This window comes from Varanus komodoensis, unplaced genomic scaffold (assembly GCF_004798865.1).
Source record: "Varanus komodoensis strain SLA01 unplaced genomic scaffold, ASM479886v1 scaffold29_1, whole genome shotgun sequence".
In the NCBI taxonomy this organism is placed as follows: domain Eukaryota; kingdom Metazoa; phylum Chordata; class Lepidosauria; order Squamata; family Varanidae; genus Varanus; species Varanus komodoensis.
Genome location: NW_025335759.1, coordinates 10,676,917 through 10,703,400, shown reverse-complemented (window position 1 = coordinate 10,703,400; position 26,484 = coordinate 10,676,917). Strand labels below are relative to the sequence as shown.

At 51.2% G+C, this 26,484-nt stretch overlaps 1 protein-coding gene across 4 annotated transcripts in view; it reads right to left on the bottom strand.

Annotated features, from left to right (window-relative positions):
- NECTIN2 (nectin cell adhesion molecule 2) overlaps positions 1 to 26,484 on the bottom strand; it is a 65,381-nt gene that overhangs the window by 28,100 nt on the left and 10,797 nt on the right. For all 4 annotated transcript variants that reach the window (XR_006415181.1, XM_044434789.1, XM_044434792.1 and 1 more), the window contains exon 2: positions 2,005 to 2,358. Coding sequence is in view for 3 of the 4 variants with exons in the window: in XM_044434789.1 (XP_044290724.1) it covers positions 2,005 to 2,358 (354 nt within the window). In the remaining variant the exon portion in view is untranslated. The remainder of the gene's footprint in view (positions 1 to 2,004; positions 2,359 to 26,484) is intronic.

The window sequence follows — 26,484 nt, the reverse complement described above, 5'->3', positions numbered from 1 at the left end:
AAGTTTCCACATAAGTGAAACGGCAGTGGGGAGCAGAGGACAAGAGCGTGGGAAAATTTACAGAGAAATTTCCAAGATTTGCAATGTAATCATAAGGGTAGAAACTTAGCTTCCCACTAAAAACAGATTCAGGATGTGCTATTCTGATCTGGGTAGAATACACACCACTCTAGCCTTAAACCATTAGCAGAGCTATCTATTTATTAGCAGAACTATTTATTAACTAGTAACTATATGGACTCTGTGAATACGTATTTTTGAGTTTCACTGCCTCTTACATATAAAATTCTGCAAAATGACTGGCAGAATTTAGTCTGCTTTTACTTATCAGGGGAAAGACAAGAAGCAGGCCTTCGAGGCCCATCTCACAACCACGGGAAAACCTTAATCAGTGCCTGTGTGGCTTCTGAAATTTCAGCAAGTATCTATCCCACACACGTCCACACTGATCTTTGCATTACAATGTTTCTTTAAAATGAAATTCCCGAGCTCCAGAGTATCACAGAAAGCTTATCACCCTTGTTTGTAAAAGCACTCCAATATGCTGTGGATGAGCCTTTAACCCCTACAGAAAAGGTCACTGGAAAAAGTCTAATGAGAGCGACCTCAACAGAGGAGGGAAAATCCCCGTCCCTAGAGGTTCTTCTGCGATCGAATTAAAAATAGAAGTGAGAATCCTAAATGACAGCCGGGCGACCTTATTGCTGAGCCATGCAAGAGAGCTCCCATAATTTGAACATGAAGCACTGCCGGGCCGGGACTCGCTCGCCCAAAGCCTTTTCGGGTTTGTTTGCTTTCTGCTCCAAAACTGCCTGTTAGGTAAGAGCGGCGTATTGCTATTATTACGCTCTCTGCTTGCAGAACCTTGCAACGAATCAGCCATAATTAATTCAAGGCATTACCTTGCAGCGCTGCGATGCAGGAGTGAGGGAAAGCATTTAAAAGGCTTGGTTCAGATGCCCCCAAGGAAGCAATTTAAAAATGAACAGATCCCCTCCCATCCGAATGCAGCCAGATGCAGGCAGTCTGCGTCTCCAAAAATAAACTGGCGGAGCGAGCCAGAGCCACAATCCGCCTTCTGTGCTCTGAACTACATGAGCAGGATCCATGTGGCCACGATCCACATCCGTTCACTGTGCCTCCTAGAACATACTTCCCTAGAAGGGTCGACAGTGTAACAGCCTGAACAATGTGTCCCAGCCAGGGCCCTCCAGGAGTGTTTGACTACAACTCCCATCATTCTGGGGTGCCAGTGGCTCTGTTGGCTAGGAGTGGTAAGTGTTGTGGTCAGACTCTTCCAAAGGCCCCCAGTCCAGGCTGGGCTTGGGACGCCAAAACAGGGTGAGGGCGAGGTTTAGAGCCTTGAAGCTCATTGGCTGGGTCCATAAGCCTGGTCTACCTCGCAGGGCTCGTGTGGAGGAAGAGGAAACAGAAGCGAGTATGCCCGGTCTTCAAAGCCTTGAACCCCTGAAGGATGCAAATATTTTCATGGAGGACAGAGTGCAGCAACTAACCAAGCCAGAATCACAGAATCATTCGCAACGCACAAAAGCCGTCTTGCTTTTGCATCAGAAAAATCCGGAGTAGTTTCTAATAGGGTTAACAAAGATAGGCCATAAAAGAATCCTAGAACAGGCACAATCTTCTCCCAGAGTAACCCCTTCACAAAATCTACAGTTGAACTGTGGAACTCACTTCCGCAAGATGTATGGACAGCCACCGATTTGGATGGCTTTAAAAGGGGCTGGAGAAATTCATGGAGGAGGCGGCTAACACAGGGCTACACATCCTGATGGCTACACGCCACCTCTAGGGTCAGACTGTCTATATGTACCGGTTGCTGGGGATCATGGGTGAGAAGGTGCTGTTGCCCTCATCTGCTTGGGGACTTCCTGGGGGAAGCTGCTTGGGATGAGATGGACTTGGTCCGACCCAGTACGGCTGTTCTTGCCAGCACTGATACCCAAGCCAGGCCTTATACCAGAGTAGACAGCATGTTCTTACCCACTATTATCAGTTCCGTGAAGCCGTCCTCGTTGCCCAAAGGGTAGGTGGCAAACTCGCAGGTGTAGGTGCCCTTGTCGCTCATGAGCAGGGGGTCAATGATCAAGGTGGCGTCCTCCAGGGATGGAGTGCGGAAGCGAATCCGCGTACTGTCTCTCTCCATGGGGTAGCTGGGGCCATGATCCGGGTGGAACACCGCCACGTTCTGTTTCCTGCCGCCGGTCTCCTTCACCCAGGTGACTTGGCTAACCTTCGTTTCGGGGCTGTTTGCGACAAAGTTGCATGGCAGGATGACCTCCTTCCCCAGGTAGCCGGTGACCTCATTGCGGACATTCACCCTCTGGGCATGCGCGACTGGAAGAAGGAAATGTTGAACACACTGAGAACCTGGGCTTTTGCAGGGGGGTTAACAGTATCAGCTCACCTTTGCCGGCCACGGCTCCCCAAACCGTGGGTTGCTCGGGAACGCACGGAGCAACTGAGCATGCTGGCTCCCGAAGCCCCGCCTACTTCTGGTGCACTAAACAACCCTGGGATGCTCCTCATCATTAACACCTCCAGCGTTGTAAAGCCACGGGCACGCAAGGGCTTTTCCTACTGCTCTCGCCGTGCAGGCAGGCCGATCTGGTGAAGGCCGTCCTGCCAGCAGTGTGGCCCAAAAGAGCCCTTTGAACAGGGCTCAGAGTAACGCTGGTGACTGATGCAGCTGGCCCAGTGCAGGCGCCATGCGATCAGCCTGCTGTGCTCCTCCAGCCCTTCTGCAGCTGCCCCCTGCGCCAGCGGACCCCCCGTGCCGTCCTCAGAAGGAGTCCCATCGCGGCTGCCTGGCCTGTGCATCGCCAGGGCACGGAGACCAAGGCGAGGCCCCCCTTCTCCAGGCAGGGCGGCGCTGGCAGGCCAGCCTGCGCTGGCCAAAGGCCCCCCGGATGCTGCGGCCACCTGGCTTTCCCCAGCGAGCCCAGAGCCCAGGAGGACCCCCGGCGATGCCCTCGACCCTTCAGAGGGTGCCCAATTGCATCCAAGACCAATCAGACACCTCGATCCGGAATGGCTGCTTTCCCAGCACACAGGATGCCTTCGCGCATTCCCTCATCCACCCCAGAGCAGCCTCCATAGCTCAATGAACACTCCGGGAAGCACAGATGGGAACGAGATGCGTCATCCACACACTGGTGACACGTCAGCCCAAAGCTCCTGATGAGTTTCCCCCCAGTGCTTTCATGCGAGAGCCCTTCTAAAGCATGGGGCCATGATGGCGACCTGTGGCATCCCACAAGCTCACTCCCATGGGAGGGATCTAGTCTCCCCAGCCCACCTTCTGGGGCTGGTCCTCTAGAAAGAAGCAGTGCCACTTCAAACCGTTCCTCCCCGTCCCAATCTGGGTGGATGATCCATGGCTACAGAAGCTGAAAGCTGCTCAGAGCTCCACAAACCCACACCCCATCCATTCCCCAGCAAGGATCATCCAGGCTGCCCCATCCCTGTATTCACAGGGAAACGCTGAAGCAGGAAAGGGCACGCTATCAGAACGCCCATATTTAAAAAGAGAAAGAGGAAGACCCTGATGCTGCGAGCGAAGGGCCAGAGTCCCAGTGCCACCGACAGCATCCCAAATGCTCAGAGTACATCGCATACACAGGGAGAGAACACGGCTTTGGCAGAAATCTTAGAGGAGGCGGCTGCGTCAAGAACACAAAGCTTCGTTTCCTAGAGGAGCTAGAAAACATTGGTAATTGGCTGAATTAAAAATAATAATGCATCAACAGATAGATGGCTTATTTTATTATACAACAAAAGCAGCCAAGTTTAAAAGCCGTATTAAAAAGCATGCAAGAACTATATGCAAACAGGATAACAAGCCTTCTGTTTAAAAGCTGAATCGAACTAAACCCAGGCGCCTGTCTCCGATGAAGGAAAGCTCATGAGCAAGAAATAATAGAAACACAACCCAGCTGCTTGTCCCCATCCCCCGATGCGCAGGAGGTATACTGCCTCTAAATATGGAGGTTCTGTTAAAGGCTCAACACAGAGAGATTGTTATCGCAAACGCCTGCAGCGTGCCCCAGAAGAGCCAGGCCTGTAATTCAGGGCGGTATGCCCCCTTGCAGGACCAGCCCGGGATCCCGGCCCTGTGCGAGACACCTGCTCCGAGGCGTCTCGCGCATCCACCCAGCCACCTAAGGGCTTCCTGGATGCCAGCAGCCAAGCTGCCAGGCGCCAGTGAGGATGCTTTCACAGCGACTCCTTAATAAAGGGATGGGAGCAGAACGCCAGCCAAGCCGAGCAGGCTCGTCTCACCTGTCAGGAGGAGCTGGCAATGCCCGGGGAGGGCCATGCACGGGCAAACGTGTCCCCCTCACTGCAGTCCCTTGCAGGGGCACCGGCATTTGCCCCGCTGGCGGCCTCAGAACCCGGAAGACTCATTTATTTGTTCCTCACAGTCCTTAGCACTGGATGCCAGAAGGAACACGTGCCTTTGCTGGGAAGTTAAGCGGGGAGGGGGGAAGAAGCGCAGGGCAGGGGGCTCTGACAATGGCCTGGATGGGCGACATCGGTGCCCTTGGGCAAAACACCCTCGGTGGCCCCCTCCCTCGGTGAGGTCCCCTCCCCGCGCCACGGTCATCGGCTCCTCTGCTTCAACAGGGCGACTGCTTGCCTGCTTGCTCGGCACGGAGAGATCCGGTGAGCAAGCAGAGCAGGTCCTGCTGCACCTTCCCAGCACCGCCACCCGAATCTGGGCCAGAGCAAGAGCGAAGAGGGCCCACTGGCCAAGAGCAGCCCCCGCCAGGCTGTGCGCCCTCGGCAGGAACCCTGGCACGCCTGCCTTTGACCTGGGCCACAAGGATCAGTTTAGGAAGTAATCCTGTTGCAGCCGCTCCACAAATCGATCGGTTGCAGCTTCAGGGGGGAGCAACATCCATACGCAAACCAGCTGGGAAGCCCCTCCCATCCCGCCCCACCCTTATCACACAGCATGTGTGTCTACCTCACAGGGTTGCTGTGGGGATAAGAGCAGCAGGTGGCGAATGATGCACGCTGCTTTGAGCTCACTGGGAGGAAAAGCGAGATACAAGTCTAATAAATAAATAAACAAACAAACAAAGCTTGCCACCCAAAAGCTACCAATACAGCCAGAGAATGTGTTAGAAGACATAAAATGAACCACGTTTTGCAAATCTGACCGTGGTCACTTGAAGGGGCAACCAAGAGTCTCATGCCTGGAAGGCCAGCAGAGGCCTTCCTTTGGAAATTGTCCTGGAGGGGTGCTACGAGGCTCTCAGCTGTGGTTGCTGCCACAGGGCTGCATGGCCACCTCTCTGGAAAATGGTGGGGAGTCAGTATAGTTACTTCCTTGCTGGAAGGAACACACTTCTCCAAAGAGCAGGTGCCCAGGATCTCAGGTAGCGAAGCTTGCACTCTCCAAACCGTGGGGACTCCAGGAACTGCACTTGGGACCTGAATGCACCCCGGGCCCCTTCCCTAAATCAACCGGCACTGCCAAAAGAAATAGCCAGGTATGAGAACACGGGCGTGCGTCACACCACACAACTACCCACTCTGGGCCGCACAATTGTTCCTCCTCCAGACAGAGAGAAATGAACAACCCGGGATGCTCCGTCGTCGCTGGGTTGTTGATTGTGGCATCCAAACCCAGAGCCAGACCCAGGGCTGCTGGGGAAGAGAAGGGCCAGAGTGGCCTAGCTGCACATGGAGACTTTGGCAGCTACTAAATGACACCGAGATGCCTCATTCCCCGTCCCCGACTGGGATGGGAACCCTCCCATAATCCAACGCTGCTCTCCAAATGCGACAGACTCCGTGCCCAGAACCATCTACAGGAGAATAAGCAAAGCATAAAGAAAACAGTCACGAGTGGATGGGGAGAGCAGAAAAGGGGGAGTTTAAACCCTGGGAAAGGCTGCGTCTCTTCTCCGCTCTGAACTAGGTCTCGCCGACTGGCTTGCTGTCAGGTTCCAGTTAGCAGGAGCATTTCGAGAACGCCAGGCTGCCTGAAAGGAGCACTCCAGCCGACAGCCGCTGCCCACAGATGCGGATCTCTTCCGACGGGCAGGCCATGAATAAGTAAACAGAGGAGAGCGCGCCGTTCGCAGGCACTCTGCCCCTGGAGGCTGAGGCGCACTCAAACGACTCGCGCACTCAAACGACTCGCGCAGACCAGGCAGTTAGGAGACACACGCACAGAGGGAACTCTTCGCACCAGCCGTCGGGCTCTCTGGGTTACAACAGCAAATCAGGCGACACTCCATTTAATGCACACCCCTGCGCCCATTTTGTTCACCATGTGCACTGGCTAAATGGCGAAAATGGATGCTTCCCCCAGGAACCCTAATGCTGTCACCACAGAAAGGGAGAGAGGAGGAGAGGAAACAGGAGTACACGCATACTCTCTTAGGGTAGTGAAACTAAGTCCCAAAAACTAGACATTTGCACCAAGAGTGGCTCTTGTAAAAAGCTGCCTTTTGCTAAGAGAACAAGGGGTACCAGAAGGAATGTACATCTCATCTTTTTTGCATCATCGTTCAGCTTCTGCAAGAAACAGTGGAGGGCAAACAATTGTGCCAAGCTCCAAAAACCTCACCGTGTAATTTCCGGCTGTTCCCACTCAGTTACCTGCGACGTCTCAGATTCCACCAGAAACTGGGTGCGCATTTTCAAGCTTATTGCCACAGCCGTAAGATAAGCCACTTCAGCACAACGCTGGGCCCAGCAAACGGCACCAACTTCCGGGATATGGTCATTCTGGCTTATTCCCTTTGCCTCCTTTTGTCTTGACAGACAGGTCCCTCCAACCCTCAACTAACTACCCCAGATAATTAATCAACGCAATGATTGAGCTTCTGGCAGAATCGCCATAGTCTGGAGCTATTCCAGCGGAGGAGGCCAGGCTGCATCACATTAATAAAAAAAGGACTTCATATTTACATGCTCAAAGCACTTCGCATGCATTATTATCTCTGTAATCCTTGTAATGCGCTTGTCGATAATACTGACCCGTCCTCTACATATCGCCACGGGTGGCTGGGGATGGATTGTGGGGGACACCAAGGCAAAAGGAAAGCAGCTTTCCTAAAGTTAGCCAGAAAGTTCAGACCGGGGCTGAGATTTTGGACGGAGGTCTTCCAGATCGTAACTGTCACGCTGTGCGAACACTCCCTAGCTGAGATGCATCCCATAGTACATTTAAAAAGAGATGCATCTGAAATGCTTAATGCTTCCCAATAATGACCTGGGTCATGCACAAGGCTAATTTAGAGTGCATTTAACTCATGCTGCCTTACCCAAGATTTGCTTGGTAGGTGATCAAACCGCCAAGATTTGCTTGGTAGGTGATCAAACCACCCATCTATGATAGCTTCTCTTTCACTGGGGGCGGGTTTACACATCATGAGGAACCATGATCTGTTGGTCTGATGTGTCATCCAGACCCCATCCCAAAATTTGTCTGTGGTACCTTTAGTCTCCCCAAATCACTGGAAGAATCAACCAGGTTTCCATACTTTACCGAGGCTTCTCCAGGTGACCAGACCCAGGATCTCCAGTTTACCATTGCTGGTATGGAAACACCATAGAGTCCTGCGGAAAGAGTGGCTGCAGAAATGGCCGCCCAGTCATCCATTCTCTACTACGCTCAGCTCCCCAGCAATACACATCTTCGCCCACTTTATTCCCGTTGGCTGAGTGATGCGCCTGTCTCCCCCTTTACTTTCAGGGGGAGCAGGGAATCTCAGCAAGAGCATTTATTATGGTTTGATAAACATTCCTTTGTGGGCTGGAATGGTTTAGAGCTTTGGAGAGATGCAGGACCACAGCGGGTGAGGAGACAAAGGACCCCGCTCGGAGCCTCAGTGGGCCTGTCGAGATGAGGTCCACAGGGCGCAAGACAGCATGAAGAGAGAGCTAACTCGAGGTGGCTGCTGGGATGCATGGCAAGAGTGGGAGGAAGGAACGGGGAGCATGGAGACATCATTAACTGCGTTGCCTAGGGAACGGTGCAATCAACAGATCAGTAAGTTTGGGCAAAAATCCGCACACCATGGAAACCACGCAGGACCGGTGTGTTACCACGTGACCCCTAGAATGGCACATGCCTTACCACAAACCAGCATCTGGCGCTTTCCCCACAAATATGTCAACAGGACCCGCTTCGAAGTGGGGAAGAGAAGCAACTCTTTTCAACACAGCTTTGAGATGACTGAGAGTCGGCACTGCTCTGCTCTCTACCCGCAAAACTAGGAGCCGTTCACGTCACATTCTCCCATTCACTTTTAGATGAATACACTTACTTCTAGACACTTGGACTCCAGAAGCCTAGAGGGTGTTTGCTTGTTTACCTGTAGAGCATCAGACGATTATGGGAGGGGACTCTTTTGCCCAATTAGGGATGGAACCACTGTGTGATTCCTCAGCCACAATTTGCTACTACATCTAGGCCAGGCTAGACCGTCTCTCCTCCAACAGGAATTAAGGAGAATGAAATACACAAGTTTTTTTTTTTAAAGGTGTGTTCTCCCATACTGTTAAAATACCCAGTTTTGTAAGTTTCCCCCTGACGTGCCCAGCAGTGGACAGAATTCCCTTTTCTGCCCTAATTACTAGAGGGCACGAGCAGTTCAAGAGCCCAGATGGAGGGCATCTGTCCCCAGCTCACCCGAGCAATCCGGTGCACGACACACAACCTGGTGATGCCGTGCTAGTGAGCACGGCCAGCAAATCCCGGCCCCCGTTCTGCACGGCCATGGCTACTGCGGGAGGACGGGACGAGCCGGACACGCAAAAGCCAGCCTGGCCCCTGTGCGGCCCGTTCCACATGGCACCCAACCCGGAGGCAGATTTTCAGGGGTCCCGACCGGACCGCAAATCAGAAGTCTTGGGGAATTTCTGCATCGGCCACCCAGAGGTCTCCTGCTCTCCTGGGGATGATCGAGCCCCACGCTGGCCGAATCACCCCAGGATTCCGCCAAACACCTGCAAAGCCAGGAATCAAGCATATTATTTGGTTGCCGGAGGGCTCCCGCCGATCCGGCTCATGAGCACGAGTCTGAGGATTTCCTTGCGACCGGAGGCTTGCACGGAGCTGTGGAATTCTTCCGTGCGCTGGCGTGCGTGGAGGCCGACCCCAGAGCAGAGCCTCCTGGGGACCCCGGCTTGTACTACAACTTCCAGGCAGTTCAGCCACACTGCAACACGAGCCCTAACAAGCAACAACACACCGCCAGGACCGGATCATGTTGTGGGGGGGGGGCAGCGACAAGGAAGCTTCATGTTCACCCCAGAGGCAGGGATGTGTGTGTTTTTGTGCATGTAGGTAAGGAAGGCAGGAAGGCTCACTGCTGCTATTAAGCTCTTCACACTTCACAGCCCGGCAGAAAAAGCATGTAAGAAGCCCTCGTCATGCATGTTGTAATTATTACTTCCCCTTTGTTTTACTTCTAGAAGTCAACCGCAACAGAAACGGCGGCTTCTCCTTCAGTGCTGCTCCTCCCCAACACAAAGACACGTGGGGATCTGTGCAGAAATGCAGGGACAAGCAGATGGTAGCTTGGCTCCAGGTCGATTTATGAATGACTGTGTCAGCTGTGTAGCAGAAAGGGGGATATTTGGGGGCTGGGTGTGACCAGGAGCTGTTTATCTGTGTCATCTCCATTCAGTTCCAGCACTCACAGCAAATTCCTGCTCTACAGTTCTTTAATTCCAAATGCCCATCTTTTGCCCCTGGTTCCAGCCGGTGAATCTTGAAAATTCTAGAGGAAAATCGAAAGTAAATCCCAAAACTCTGCCCAATTCTGTAACAAGCGGAGAGATTTCAGGAGATGCAGCAGCGCAGAAGCTCTTGCTGACAAAAGGTGCCAGCCAGCAAACTGCTGTTATTGACTTTTGAACAATGGTTTGCATTATGAAGCTTTGGTACACAGCAGTGGGGGGGGGGGGGCAAGGGGGAGAGCCTGGGACCATTCCCAGCCACCCAGTCCATGAGTGCTTGAACGTAGGTGGAACTGGTGGGTGGAGGAATACCGGGCTCTGTGCCAGGCTCTACCAGCGCACCAAAGTAGGAGAGCTTGACCACAGCAGAAATGAGGAAATAGGTCCAGATGAAGAGAGAGAGGCACATTAAGAGCGTCCTTGTTTTTCCAGTTTGACTGGGTTCTAAAGAGCTACTTTTCAAGAAATACTTTTAATGGATAGCAGTTTTAACTGTGTTATTAAAATCTCCTCAGATCAAGAGTTGGTTTCATACTGCTGCCACCAAACCCATTATTGTGTTCTTTTTATTATGACATTTTATTCTTTTAAGTCGATTTTATCTACTCTAAATTGTTTTTTATCTGTTGTAACTGTAAACTGCCTGGAGAGCAAAAGGGGCTGTATAGAAATTTATTAAATAAATAAATAAGAGCCAGAAATAAACAAAAAATTAAAGGTGGCAGCCACTCCATTGCATAGAAGCCACGGCTTAAAAAAAAAAAAAAAACACTCCTTCGGCAGCCAGGAGAATTGGAATAGGAGGTCCAGAACATTCAGGTGCCACCTGCACCAGGTATTCAAATAAACAAATGCAAGGAGGGGAAAGAGGATTAACTCATGCCAAGGCTAGACAAGGTGTCTTAGATGTGATGCTGGCATTAGTACAGGATTCTACCTCCTGCCATCTCCTCCCCACACTGTCCAAACCCAGTGTTGGCACGAACAAACTTTTCTCTTGGAGGCACCCACCACCCTCAGGGACTTTCTTTCAAGACCTCCTAAAAGCAAGAGGGCTGCGGCAAAGGAGGAAATGGAATCTGGGAACACTAGGAGACCAAACTATGCATTTTCTTGCATGTGCACATAAAAGCAGAGGGGGGGGGGGGGGGGGAGAGAGAGAGAGAGAGAGAGAGAGAGGAAGCCTGTCACTCATTACCAGATGCCATGAATCTGGGGTCTAAGCACACCTGTGCCAGACAACAGATAAGCTCAGAGGTTAACTTGCTAAGGGTTCCCACAGCCCTTTGAATGGCTGTCTGCCACCCTTTAGCCACTCAGCCTTTTTAAAAATACTCTATTGTTCCTTTTCCCCTCCATCCCTAGCAGCTGGTTTCCTGTTTGTTTTGAAAAGCATCTTCCACTTCAATAGAAAGAGGCACTGAACAATGTAAAAAGTGAAGCGGAAAAGAGTTTGCAGAAAAAGTGAGAGAGAGAGAGAGAGAGAGAGAGAGAGAGAGAGAGAGAGAGAGAGAGAGTTGGAGAGAGAAAATAAAAGTGGTGGTGTGCGGAGGGAGTGGCAGAGGGAAATCAGGCTGATTATTTGGGGCAACAACAGCCTCCTCCATTTTAGGATGGGTGGAGGGAAGCGACAAAGAGGTAGCGATGTGAATCCCTACCACTGCAGCATCACGCGTTCTGCTGAGATTATCTTTTCCTAAACTCACGTGCACCCTGCCAGGAAGGCGACAGAGTTCTGTGCAAAACCCTCCGACTCCACGTTTTGCCCTCATTCCCATGGCAGCCTCTCTCAATCCGGCAAAAATGAGCCACAAGGATCGCATGCATATTCATATAGCGAAAGCAGGGCTTGCTTAAGAGAGACCTTGCAGTTAAAGGAGCTGATGTGGGCATTGTCTGGCCGTCTGAGGGCTGCAGAATCGGCACGTGCAAACAGACCGCTGCAACCCGCTGAATGCCAGGTGCTGCCAGGTGGTCAGGCATCCTGAGAGCACATGATGTGCCTGTGGCCCAGAGGGCCCTGATCCATTGCTTTCAATTCATCACCTTACCGGCCTTATTGACAACGTCATGGGCATTTTCTTCTAAAAATAGAGAGAACCAGTTCCAAGTCTGTAGCAAGTTCACCTCTTGGGCACCTCTACTTCCATTTCCCCTATGACGAGCCCCTGCAGCTAAATCAATGGCAAAATTATCTAGAAGTTCTCTGTGGTCTACAAAGAAACGTGACCTTCTCCTGCTCCCTGATGGATGACCCTGGGTCCTGTTGAGATGTCATGTATATATTTATGCAGGATATTAGGTACCATCCTCCACAGCCAATCTGGCTCTCAGATCAGTTCACAAGATCAAAAAATACAACAGAATGGTAAAATAGTAAAACAGTGATAATACATTTCAATAGCAATACATTGCAGCAGTTCAGCACCTGATTCTATCAAACGAGAAAAAGAAATGACATAAACAAGAAGCAAAAATAAACATAAATAACTAGGTCTCACATTAAATAAATATGAGGTGAGGTGAGAGATGAGGCAGAGAGCATAGTCCTTCAAAAAAGCGGAGTTAGAACAAATGATGGAGGAGATAAAGAAGACCCCCCATAAACCCCCCAGGGGGTAAAACAAATTAATCACTCCTTGTAAACAAGGCCCAAGCACTAAGCTAGCTTTAAAATATGCAGTCACCCTCATTTAAATAGGCAATCTTGAGTGTGCCAAACTAAAATCCAGTTAGCACATTATTAACCATGGTTTGCTTCTGAGCGGACCAGAGCAAGTTTTCTGTCCACATGCCCACTTCCACTTTGGATTATCAATCCAGGAATGTGATGTCCAAAGTTGAAAACCCTGGCTTAGTGACTAAACAACCCAGACTTAAGCCAGAGTTTGTTGTTGAGTTAATTCTGGGTTCGTCAACCCATGGAACTTCCAGGTTCGTATGTCACGAAGCAACCTAGGCATGCCCTGTTTTTAGTCGAAAGTGGAAGGGGTGAGTAGGCAAAAGGAAGCAAACTCACTTGAGTGGACTAAACAACCCAGGAATCAGCCATGATGTGTGTGAACTGGGTCTATGAGCTGTAAATTCCCTTGTTCAGATCTCACCTGAACCAAACTCAGTAGCTGAGGCAAGTCAGTATTCCCTCTGCTTCAGCTCCCCAATATGCAACCCCACCCTGACCTTCCTTCCAGGATTTTGTAAGGATTACCAGGAGATGAAGGGTGAAGCACCCCAAACACTCAGGAAAGTGCCAGGTAATACCATGCTAATCGCAAACCTTTCAGAGCAAGATTAAATCTACTCTATTGACATGCAGATGGCAAGCAAAGCTGCACCGCTGCAGCTCCTGGACACCTGCCAGCTCCCGCCTCAGATGTGGGGTTGGCACCTCGCAGGATCCAGCCCCAGCTTGGCTTTTTGGCAGTTCCAGCACATGGGAGAGAAGCCTTCTCTGAATCCCGGTCCCCAAACGATGAGTACTGATGCAACAAAGGGTTGGGCATGGTTTAAGAGTCATCTCAAGGAGGAGGAGAAATGTGAGAGGTTTAGAGAAGGAAAGGGATAGGGGTACATCCATTTGTGAAAGACGCCTCTGCATCTAACAGCTGACCTCGAGAACACATAATCCCTGTTTTAGGGGAAGCCAGATCAGAAGCAGCAGGCCTGTTTCTATCAAGGAGAGGGAAAGGTAGTTTTGCCAGCATTGTGGCAGAGAAAACTGTTTTGAGAAAACGTTTAAGAAAAAGGTTGCCAACGAAGCACAGTGTACTGCCGATGGTCCAGACTTCCCTGAATCAGATCTTCCATCCCGAAGTACGCCAAGACAGAATTCCCACAACAACACCCCTTTTCTGAGTTTTCCCCCGCCTCGTGTCTCTCTCGCCCCAGTTCTTTTCTAAAAGCCTCGTTGCCCCAGCAGTCTAAATATTCCCAAGGCTTTTTGGATTAATGAGACGGTTGTGTAATGGTGTGCGCTTTGTCTCCAGCCCAACCTTCCTGCAGGATACTACACATGACAGGCAGTTATCAAAGCTGACGGACGCAAACGGGAATAGAATGGCATCACATGAAATCAGCAAGCTGCTTTTCAGCAAACGGGTCCTCCTGAACCCAGGACCACAAGCAAACCATTCCAAGTCCTGAAGCTACAATGGCTGCCCTTCCTGAACTATCTGTAAAGGAGATGCTCATTTCTGCTGCAAAAGGGCGCAAGACAAGGGGCGCACATTCTGACAACCTCTGCCCTGGAGCTCTTTCTGTATCCACATGAGGACGAGACAGAGTCGCACCCAACTGAGCAGCCCCGTGCACGGCACCCTGCAGACCCCGCCTTGCCAGCTTCCTTAACTCAGGCGGATTCCAGTATCAGAGCGAGCTTCAGCTTCGTCACTGGCTCCATCGCTGGCTGCCTGGCTTTGGTCTTTCGCGACTGTCCACACCCTCCTGCCCAGCCAAGCCAGTTCAGCAGAAGGGAAGGGAGAGGAAAGAACACACAACACAAAGAGCTGCGAAGAGGTCGCAGGTAGCACATGGAGATGCCTGAGCGCAGGCCTCCCGATTCTGGGAACTGCCATAGAACAGCAGTGCTGGTGTAGCCGAGTCTGTCCTGCTCGGATTTCCACACACCTCCGAAGAGGCCACTCAGGTTTCTCGTGCGGAGGGATGTCCCTGCGAGGATCGATGTGGGCAACACGCAGCCTTCCCTCACACCTTGCGACCCCAGCGGTCCAGGGTGGCAAAAGGGTGGTCTGTGTACTTTCAGAGCACCCCACGCGAGAAAGAAGCTGTCCCGTTGGGCCACCCCAAAGCTCCTGAGGTGAGGAGATGCTGGCTTGGGCAGTCAAGGGGTGGGGACCCTTCCCGGTTGCTCAAGCAATGTGAAAATACCCCAAGAAGCTTTAACTCCCCCCAGCCCCGATTTTATGGTATTTTTGCTTTATTTTTATCACCTCTTTTTAATCGTCTGCGTACACTGCCAAGAACTTTAGCTGTGGGGCAGTATAGAAATAAAAATAATAGATGATGATGATGATGATGAGGAGGAGGAGGAGGAGGAGGGTGGCTTTAGTTAGAGTTACACAGACTGCAATTATTCACACTATTCTGCTCGGTTGCGAAGAACATGGCCCTACACTGTCCTTTCCCTCGGATGTCTGGCTTCAGGGTACGTACTTTTCTGCTGTAAAAGAAAGAGAATAGGCAACACAGAGTCCCAGAGTCCCAGTCACCTGGCCTTAAGTAGGCTGTGCTCAAATGCAGATCTTTAAAGAGCCTGACCCGAATTAAGTCCAGATTTTGTGTCTAGGTTAACCCAGCACCCGTGCGACACAAAGCTGGACTCTAAAACCCAAATTAAGCAGGCAGAACTTAAACTTTCCATGAGGCGTGTAAATCCTGCAGGATCAGTTTTTGTTTTCAGCCCTGGCAGAGCAAGATGCTGCAAGGAGAAGCTGGCCTTGCTCAGCTCTGGCTTTGAATGTCCACCAGGTTTTAAGCATATTTGTTTTCCCCAACCTGGTGCCCTCCCTCGTCTTGGACTGAAACCTCTACCATGTCTTGTTGGCTCATTTGAAGGTTTACCAGGTTAGGGAAGGTTCTTTTACAATTTCAAAAGCCGGAGTGTATTTCTATATGTGTATTTTTAGGCTGCTTTTGTGCCCAGAAGGCTTCAAATCAACTAGCAATTGTTTAAAAGATAAAAATACAAAAAACAAACTAGCAAGCACAATACAGCAGAAAATGAATCTTTTGAGGAAAAGCTAAGCAGAGGAAAAAGAGAAAGGCCAGGAGCAACAAAGAAAATCAATCAGGCCCAAAAGCTCTGAGAAATCAAACCAACTTTTCAGCGTGCCACATGCTTTCCTGGAAGAAGCATGCTCAAACCCAGGGACTTTCGTTCAAAAGCCCCTGTTCCCTGTCTCCGCTATCGGCATTTAATGCACACCCTGGCGTGTACTGTCCTCCATTCTGCTCTGCAACTGTGACAGCTCAAGATTGGTTGACTGGGTTCACACCATGTAACCCTGTGAGTCATGCTGTGAATCATGAATTGTTGTGTTGTGTGAACCCAGCCCCAATAACACATCATGGTTACTACCCACAAGCAGCCCACAAAGAAAACCCAGTGGTTTATTGTTGGGTTGGCTATCTGTGGTTAATAGACCATGGTTTGTTAGTACAGCTGAGTTCACACAACAGAACAGACCATGATTCAACAATCTCTGATTCAGTAGCAGCATCTACTCAACCCCCTACTCTGAGGTCGTCAGATTGTGTGAACAACCCAGTTAAATTTGTAAATGGAAGGTCATGTTTCCAGACTTCAGAATGTATCCTAGAAACTCTGCAGCTTACAGAGCACATGCGTCTCTGAAGGACAGTCCAGCTTGTGGAGATGGGCAGACAAATGAACTTACTCAAGGTGAATTTATGTGACTTATTAAAGGAGAGCAAGGAAGGAGTGTCTGGGCCCAGAACAGCCAGGGCTGAATTTCAATTAGTTATCAGCACATTTCTTGTGATGCCAGAGAAGAACCTTCCCTTTTTGGTACCCTTTGCAAAATATAAAATCAGGAATGCCACCATGTAGCCAAATTGCACCGGTTGTGTTAACCACCTGGTGTTCTCTCCTGAAACCTGCACGTATCGCCACTGAAGTTGTGTCATTTCATGCTGCACATCACGTCATCCTCAGATCCTCATGTGCGTCACGAACCCAAGTAGGAAGAAGCGATAGTTACAACCCTGCACAGCGTCAGATGATGCAAACAGCCACCTTGCCACCGTCGCAAAGTCTGACCCAAGTCTCTGAAACACCTGACTATTCCAGGCGCCCCTGTGTGCCTTCGACAAGAGTTGTGTGATAATCGGATGCAGAAGCAGGGAAGCTGAGATAGGCTGTGGCTTTGCCCCAGTGTGGCAGATCCCGTCCTTTTTTTTTTTTTACTCTAAGGATAGTTTTAAAAATAGACCATAATTATGTTCTTCTGCATTCCAGTATAAAGCCAAGAGAAGAAGGCTCCGGGCAGGTTTTGCCAGACAATTCTGCTCTGAAAGAAAGATTTAGCTAAGGAAACAGACAAGCCCACAGTTCGGCTTTTATAAAAATAGTCACAGAATAGCAAAGCCTGCGCCCCCCCACTCTCCCCCCGGCTGGCAGTTTCCACATTCTGAGGTGGGGGAGAGGCGGCTGTGTTTTGTTTCAAGAAAGCCATCCTACCCTAGGACAATTATCCCAGGGAGTCACGCGCACAGGCCTCTGCCCCTAATGGGAAGCGACATTCCCTCCGTCGCCCCGCGTCGCAGTCAGGGCGATGCGGAGAGCGTGAATGAAGCGCCCCTTAATTTAATAAGAAAACAGATCAAGCGTGAGGCGGGAGCATTAAAAATTCAGCTTGTGTGTGTGTGTGTGTGTGTGTGTGTGTTTAAAAAAAGAAAGGATAAAGAAGAGGGTGCATGTGAGAACAACTCCCCCTCTAAGATTTGGGGACAGCGAGGAATGTGCTGTTCCTGAGTGGATACAAAGAGAGCAGAGCTGTGTGACGACATCCTGTAGGAGTGGAGAATGGATCGTGGAATCCCACATTCTTCAAAAAGACATTGACAAGTTTCTGTCCCTCATGACTGTGAAGATACGCTTGCAGACAATACTTGTCACAGTCCCAGGACTCAGCACCTGCTCCCAACTGAATGTGCACAGCGGGGTAAGTTATGCAGAAACAATCAAACAACAGAAGAATGCATATAAATATGCCTTGGTTGAGCCAGGCAACATAATTTGGTTTTCCTTGGCGACAAACTAGAATCTTTTGTACTTGGTCCAGAGTCCAGCCCTTATATGTATGCGTGCAGTAATATATTTGAGCTGCACAAGGTTTTCCAAGTCTCATTCCAGCATATCCTGAACTGAACGATACAGCAGTCTTGCAAAGATGAAAGCAGCTGTTGTGTGCTGCCCGGGAGGTTGCCAATTTGGAAAAAGGAACAGTATCTCTGGAATCCAGATTATGCGTATTTGGAAGCAGGAGAAGGAAGAGGCAGAGTTATCATTCTGTGTGCTCACCCTCTCTGCTTCCACCAGCATCAAAGCAGGCAGCGGCAGTGCCATCGCAGAGATGCAGCTGCTCACAAGAGCGGGCGTCAGGAACAGGAGCACGATCTCGTCGCTACGCAAAAACCCGAGCCTTCATTTTAGCACTAAATCTGGTTCTAAACTGGAAGGCAAGTGTCCCAGCATGGCTGATCACAGCCGCCACATCTGCAACAACAACACACATGTGCTGGCTGAGAAGGATGGGTCCTGCCCTTGCTCATGGGAGGGGGGGGGAAGAATCATGGAAGAGTAGAGTTGGAAGGGGCCATGAAGGCCATCCAGTCCACCCCCTGCTGTTGCAGGACACCACGTGACACCATCCCACTCAGAGGGCTGTCCAGGTTCTTTCTGAATGCCTCCAGTGTGGGAGAGCCCCCCACCTCTCCGGGCAGTTGGTTCCACTGTTGTTTTCCTCTGGCAGTGAGGAAGCTTTTCCTGATGCCCAGCCTGAACCTGGGTACTTGCACCTTGAACTGATCACTCCATGTCAACCGGGCTGCAGGAGGTTGGCCCTGGAAGGTTGCCCAGAATCGCTGGTGAAACCTCATGGATCCGGAGGTGTCGCAGAATGAGGTTTCCAGTAGCAATGTGGGGGGGAGCAGATACATGCCCACACACCATCCGCGGGTGTATCTTGCGAGTAACCCTACAAGCTAAAGCTGCCTGTGGGCTTCCACCAGTCCATTGGTCAAACACAGCTGTGGGCAGCAAATTTAACAGGCCAGGTTGATTCACGGAAGACGCTGCCACGTCCCAAGTCAAATCCTTACTCTGCATGCGTCCAGCAAGTGGAGAACAGGTGGAGCTCTCGGTGGGATGGAGGTGAGCAGCATCGAACACCGGCGTGGAGATGCAATGTGGGACCAGGACACCTGCCAGGCAACCTAAGCTTCCCACACCTAGGCACCGAACCACAGAAGCTCTGCTGAGGAGGCCTTCCTGAATCATCTCATGAGCATCAGCAGGTGGCCAGACAGTGGGCTGCCCTCTTTGGAATGCCCCCAGTAGATAGTCCGAGAGGTGGAAATGGTGGCCAACTCTGACCCCACTTGAAAACACACCTCTCCCCTTAGACTTTCCATGTGCTTTATGCTGGCTTTGTATTTTATCTATCTGAGCAGCTCTGCCACGGTCCGGACAGGGCCGTTTCCCAGCCTATCCAGGGACTGCCAACGAAACTGAACCTGCAGGCATGACACCCGCTCCACCTGCAGCTATTCCTAAGAGGCCTCTCAGCAGTAATATGATCCTCGTAAGAAATATTAAAGATCACCTTTCCCTCCAGTAATGAATGGCAGATTGTATCTTATGCTTTGTTCAATCTATCAGGGAAAAGCAGCTATATTGACATCTGGACAATGCTCAGATGTGTTTAAACTCTCCAAACATGATCAAGTGCTTGACTAAAGGGCCAAGGCAATGAATTAGCCAAACTGTCTTTCCTTGCCTGAGAGCCCTGCGAGAGGCACGGCGCGGCCACCGAAGCATGGCACCCGTTCCTGCGCATCGGGACAGCTGGCTAGGATGCGTTCATGCTTCCAGACGCACAGAGATGTCCAGGAGTACGAGCAAACGGCGCATGAGGCCGATCACCTCTGCCTGCGCTTGCTCCTCCCTCAGGGCGCCTGCGCTGACTCGAGGAGACAGGAGCCACGGGCTGCAAAGTGAACAAGCCACTTCCAGCTGAGTGTCTCGGCGCCTCGGCAAGACAGCAGTCAGCAGCCGGCTTTGCGCTGCCCCCACCGGCCTCTGCCCAAAGCTGGCATGCGCCAGCTGCCACGAGAGCGCTGAAGAGGACGGCGGGTGAGGGCGGCAGCCTGACGGAGCCGCAAGTGCCGGGCAAGTGGACAAGTGGCGGAGCGCTCGGTAGCCCCGGGCAGGATGGAGCCGAGCGGCATCGAGGGCCAGTGTGCGGGCGCAAACCTTGCTCATCACAGGTCGCAGGTGTGCAGGCACACCAGGGATCAACTGAGCGGTGCCTGGCTTGGGGAGTTGCTTTAGCATGAGATAAAATTCCAGCTAGCCAAAACCTGCAGTCAAAGGCTGTCGCAGCTGGCAGGGAAATCGGGCTGTGAGTGCCTTTATGGCAGAAGCAGGCAGAGCACAGATTACCCAGACCTGGGGGCACCAGCTGCAGAATTCTTGGCTATGGGCCAAGATCATAGAATCACAGCATAGGAGGGTTGGAAGGGCCCGTGAAGGTCATCGGGTCCAACCCCCTGCTGTTCCAGGACATCAGGTTACCCCATCCCACTCAGAGGGCTGCCCAGTTTCTTTCTGAATGCCTCTAACGTGGGAGAGCCCCGCACCTCGCTAAGCAGCTGGTTCCACTGTCGTGTTGCTCAGACAGTGAGGAAGCTTTTCCTGATGTCCAGCCTGAACCTGGGTTGTCACAGCTTGAGCCGATTATTCCATGTCCTGCACTCTGGTACCAGCAAGAAGAGATCTTGACCTTCCTCTCTGTGACACTCTTGGAGGGACATCACGTCCCCCCTCAGCCTTCTCTTCTCCAGGCTGAACATACCCAGTCCTCCCAGTCTCTCCTCACAGGGCGGTGTTTCCAAACCCTGCGTCATTTGTGTTGCCCTCCGCTGGAGCCCTTCTTCAGGAGCTTTTGGGATGAAGCCCAGAGCCTCTGGAGAGAGACCTACCTTCTGCCCACCCCTGCCTGCAGCCGCCAAGGTCCCCTCGCTAGCCCGCTTTCTGGGAGCAGAACGCAGTGCATTCCATTCCGGGGCCCAGAATGAGAACGGTGGTTTCCCTCCTTCACGGCCCCCCTTCCTTCTTCAGCCATCCCACCACCACGTCCTCCCTCCCTGCCCCGTTTTGCAGTCCTGAGCCTGCCTGCCCTTCTCCTGTCCTGCCAGCGATACACACGCCTCTGCCCTTTGCCCAGCCTTGGGAGAACCTCTTCCAAAGAACGCTCCATGAGCAAGCATTTACTGCTGTTTGCTGTCTTAGAACGGCAAGTGCCAGCCTTCCGCAACACAGGGCCCCCCATATATGTGGGACTGCGGCTGTCGGCACCCCCCAGCCAGCTGGGAGTTGTAGTCCGCCACATCTGGAGGAAACATGTTGGAAAAGGCTGGTCTACATATTATTTTGTCACCATGTTTGCTTTTTTTAAAAACCTCTGTTCAGCACAAGAATAATGACAGAATGGGCTTGGTAAAGCCATGCAGTCCAGTTTTCCAACAGGACTGAAACACAACTCTCTGCAGGTGCACCCAATTCTTGCTGTTTCCGTCATGCTAAGGAAAGCGGAAGTTGCCCATAAGCCAATCCGGCTCCATCGGTGCCTCACGTTTCTGCTGAGCAGCAGGGGAAGAAAAAAGATCCGGGTGTGACACACCAGGCCAAAATATTCCAAGATAGTCAGAACTGAGAACAAGGTCCTAATCTTAGAGGAGACATGGAGGAGGTAGAAGGGAGAAGCCCACTGAAGCTGAATCTGCCCTGGCATGCCAGTCCAAGAAGCACCAGAGGCTGGCACCGAAGGTGGAAAGGTTGCTTTAGCGCAGCGTCCAGGCCTGGCTCAGACTGACGAGAAGAGATCCCAATAGGACACCCAACATTTCTCCTAGTTCAGAGCTGGAAATCAAGATTTCTCGCTGCCATGTGGAGTTCTGGTGTGCCAAACCAATATGCAGGATTCTCAAATTGCTTTCTAAAGATGGACCGGTGAGAGATTCAGTGCAAAAAAAACCGCAAAAGGGAACATGCCCAGCTTAGCAGTCGATTGATCAAAGCAAAAAAAGGCCTTCGCTTAACTTGTTCTGGGCCACTTTCAGGAACCTCCCGCCTAAAAGGATATATAAGCTTTCTGCTCTCGACAGAGATTTGCTCCTGCCCCAAACAACAACAGAGACAACAACTTGCCACCCTGAAAAGAGCCCCTCCTTCTTGCTAGGGAAGAAAAACTACTAAAATTAGGGTAAAACCAAATACATGAGGGGCCTTTTGGCTTCAGTGCACACCTGTCATCTCTCTTCTGCAAAAACAGAGAGATGGGGGCCTCTAACCTGCCAGGTGCTACCAAGACAAAGGTTTCTGGTCCTTCAGACGTAAGTAATATGGTCGGCGCTCTCACTGTTAAGACAAAGCATTCGCCCAGCTTTGCACTTGGCTTAACCAAGCCGCGGGACACTCCTCCGAGCTGCATCCCTCGCGTGGGCCAAGCACGGCCACGGTGCCACCTTCCCTCCGAATAGAGAAGCATTTCAGGAGCAGAGGCCAGGGCTTTGCAGGTAAAGACCTGGCACCTCCATCTAAGTCAGGAGGTACCTGAGCTTCTCTTAGAAGATTCTGACCAAACCCCATCATGGTGGGTATTCAGAGAGGGAATTCCCCCTTCCCACTCTTCAGAGATCCACTGTTCCCACAAAACCCTTGTTTTCTGCTCTACCTGTCCCTGCCAGGTGCTTGTGGAAGCACATTTGCTCACCGTAGTCAAGCATTCCCAGTGCCTTTCCACTTCCTTCATCACCAAATTTTATACTGTAAGCTCTTTGGGGCACAGGCCCACCTTCCTTCCACTTCTTGGCAGGATAAGGGAAGGGCAGGAGCTGGCTAGACATTCAGGTGCGTTGAGGCTGGCCGCTGTTTTCCTTCTGTCTCCGGCCTTTGTCTCTGGATTAAGAAATGCTTCTTCAGCCACAAATCCCCTTCCCAAGACAAGCCTCGCAGACCACAAATCGGTCCGATTTGCATCCGAACACAAAAGAGCCGCCAAGGTCAGGGAATGTGGGAGCAGAGCAAGGTCCTGGGCAGCTCTGCGCCTCGGCACTGACGGGGGTGAGGCTTGCTCAGCCTTTGCTTATGGGGGAAATCGGGCGAGAGGATGCGGCTAAGAAGGAGAATATGGGCATCAGGAGAGGATCAATACAGCTTAGCCACAGACCATGCCTCCCTTGAGGGGATGGATTTTTACATATCTTAATATACATGCAAATTATCTGGGAGAATTAAGTAGGTCACACTCCCATCACTACCAGTACAAGTGAGGAGTGCACACTCTCCTGCACACGTGTGTGTGTGTGTGTGTGTGTGTGTGTGTGTGTGTACAAATAACATAAGAGAAATGGGAACAGAGCAACCCCAAGCTGTGGGGGGAAAGCGGGGGAGGCAGAGAGGACAGGGGAACCTAAAGTGCTATTTGATGTTCAGCTGCATACAAGCAAAGCAGCTAAATGGAGCGAGCTGTCAGGGAAAAAAGGTATTTTAGAGTTTAAGAGCCGGGAACACCTCTCCTAAGCTACAAAGCCTCGTTTCCAAGCTGCAGGGCTAAGGGAAGATGGCAAACAAACCAAGCAGAGACGTCAAGATGAGAACTGGGCGGTGGGGGATGGAAGGATGAGGCGCCGCGAGAGGACTGAGGCGTCCTTGAGGTTCGGAAGGCACCGCTGATTCCTTATGGGGCTCCCCCATATATTCTGGGCCCACAGCTTGGGCTCTGCTTCCCACGCAGCTCAGCTCTCCCCTGCTCATCCTCAAAGCCTGGAAGCTCCATTTTGTCTGCTTTCAAAAGGCTGAAGGAAATGGAGCAGAGGCTGGCAGGGGAAAGCTTCACAAGGTCAGAACTCTGGAATGGCTGAACCAATGTTTCTTGCCGTCCTATAAAACAAGAGCTGCCATGGTCCTTCAGCACCCATAGCAAGTTATGGTTCGTGAAAGGCATTTTCAGTTTTATACAGAAATAGGCCAGTGTGCTTGTTACGAAGATTCAAAGCATCTTTTCAGTGGGAAATAGACAAGAGGGCCCTACAACGAAATGTTGCAGCGCAGTTCCACACACGACAGGATGCCAAGTCGCTCACCCTCGTGCTTGCCCTTTCCAGCAGCTGGCACTGATTCTAGTCCTCATGCTTGTCTGTATGAATGGCGCTGTTCTAAAGCAAATATATTACAGGCATAATCCTGTGTGTCTTAGACATTTGGTTTGCCTTAGATCTTAAATCTTACGGTCTGAGATTTATTCTCTTAGACCATAAATCCAGATATGGTCATGTCTTAAAACAGGTTGTCCTGACCACGTTTACTCCTATTTTCAAAAAGGACAGGTAACAACTCCGTTATTAATCACACGTCCTTATATTTACTACTGTTTCAAAATGTAGTCTGCTCCATTAGCAAAAGGGAAAGGCCAGAAATCGCTAACAGGATCCCAAGGTCTTGTCTTCAGGAAATAAAATCCATGCTCAGCATTGTCTTCATGTTCTAGCCCAGTCAGTGTGGCGTAGTGGTTAAGAGCATGGGACTGGGACTCAGAGGATCTGGGTTCTAGTCCCCGCTCAGTCATGGAGCCCACTGGGGGACTTTGGGCCAGTCACAGACTCTCAGCCCAGTCTACCTCACAGGGTTGTTGTTGTGGGGATAAGATGGAGCAGGAGAATGACGTAAGCTGCCTTGAGCCCTTTGTAGGAAAAAGGCAGGATATAAATTGAAAAAATAAACAAAATAAATAGCCCACAGCAGGCAACTCAGAGTCTTCCAGGGGTTTTAGACTACAATTCCATAATCCTGGCTGGGGCTAATGGGAATCATGCCCCCAAAAATCTGAATGGCACCAAGCTGCCTGCACTTAACTTTCACCTATCATTATAGCCTTGGTTCCTTCAAAGTATTCCTGGAAAGCTGGACCCTCGGTCCATCACAGACTTTGCAATGGAGTTTTTGCATCGCGAAACGCCAAGCTGCAGCCCTGTTTGTGCTGGAAGGGCGACTTGCCCCAGATCTGCCTGTTCCTGCAAACAGAAGGCACTGGGGAAGATACTGGGGGCTAGAAATGGAGAAGCGTCCCCTCTGCATTTTCAACCAGGCAAGGCAAGCATTGGGGCAGAGGGCGATGGTAATAAAGACAACCGGGATGGAGAAGCGAAAGGCAGGTTTGTATTTCCAGGAGCTGCCTGGTGCTCTCGGGCAACGGGATTCCAGGTGGACATGCGCACAGGCCGGCAGAGGAAGGGTGGATCGCTTCTGAACCAGGCCCCTGGTAGAAGGCCAAGAGCCTAGCGGCTTGATCCACACACCATCCATGGAGGGAAGGAAAGGGCTGGTCTTCCTTCTGAGTCACCTGGGAAATGCTGGCCAGCCTCTCAGCAGGCTAGATTTTTTTGGAGGGGGGTTGCATTTGGAGGGTGCAGGGCAGTAAATCCGTAATTATTTACAAGACTGGAGTAAGGCACGGTGCCATCTTGTATACACTGTATTATTCTTAAACCTGTAGCCCCGTCCCTTCATGAGCCACATCTATTTGCCATCAACCTTTCCATCAATGTCTATGTCTCTTCTTTGTGTCTTTCAATGCAATACACACACACTGAGGTTCAACAAGCTGGGGCACACACGTTTTAAAGCACATATTTCCATCCTAGTGTGCTGGACATTTGGCATGCCCAATGCCGTACTCGTTTATTTTTTGATTTATTTCCCATCTTTTCCTTTTTCTTTTTAAAGAAAGGAATATATTTTTCTTTTTCTTTCTCTTGGTTCTCAGCAAACTGAATGTAGGGATACACAGAACACCCCTATGAGTGAAAAGAGCTTCTCTCCCTTATTGCTTATCCAATCCAGCGGCATCCCACAACCTTCAGTTTCAGCCTCGGGGTTTTCCTGTAGGTCAAAGCCCCCAAACACCATCAACTTTCTGAGAACACCGAAAACGGAGACTCTCCAACCCGGGCACTCAATGCATGAAGAGGGAGAATCCAGCAGAAGCCCATCTGTACGGCTCGGCGCGCTCTGCTCTCCAGCACTTCGGCCGAAGGGTGCAGCGACAGCCACCATTACTTCCGTCTCCTGATTCGGCGACACACCAAGTACTCCCTGGGTGTCTCGCAGCGCCAACTGGGTTTTCTCCCCTTTGGAGAATGGGCTGATCTCGTGCCACCTGAGCTTCGCAAGAGCCATGCCCATTCTTGCCCCGCCTGGCCACTCGCACCGCTGGCCTGCCCCACTGAGGATCCACTAGTGACCAACCAGGGCTCCATGGAGACTCCAAAAAGCCGCACGGGGTGGCGCAAGCGTGGGACAGGAAAGGAGCTCGGTTCACCCACGTCCACTGAGATTACTCTTCTCCTAGTCCCACGGGGCCCAAGGCAAGGCAGAGTCCACGGCCAGAGCGCTTCACAGCTCATCTGCTCAGCTCAGTATCAAGCCAGCCGGCTCCTTCCCTGTGCTTTATCTGCTCCTGTTCCTGCCCCGCTCCCTTTCACTCAGCGTAAAGCGAAGCCTCAGAAGTTGTAGGAGGAGCAGAATTGAGGGCAGCATTCCCACCTTCTGCACACAAAAACTCCTGATGCAAAAGCCTCTGTTTGTTTAAAAGGCAGGCTGAGTGCTGGATGGTTCCTTCAGCCGGGAATTGTGCAGGCAGGAACTCAGCTAAACTGCCATCCAAATGATGCCGGAACAGGAGAGGTTTCTGGAAATGAGAGGTTTTTACGAGCAGCAGTCCTCTCCCCATGTTGAAAACTACAGATCCTGATCTTCACAGGCGTGTTAAAAATGATCGGGACCGAAATAGGGCGTTGCACTGGGAAGTTCCGAACGAGGCACTCAGTTAACCAAGAGGTGCTCAACTGGCCGCCCACGAACGGAGTCCACCGGCAGAGGTGCCTCCACCCTCCTGCAGCAGCACCCCAACCCCAGCCCCCTTTCTCACGCACTTC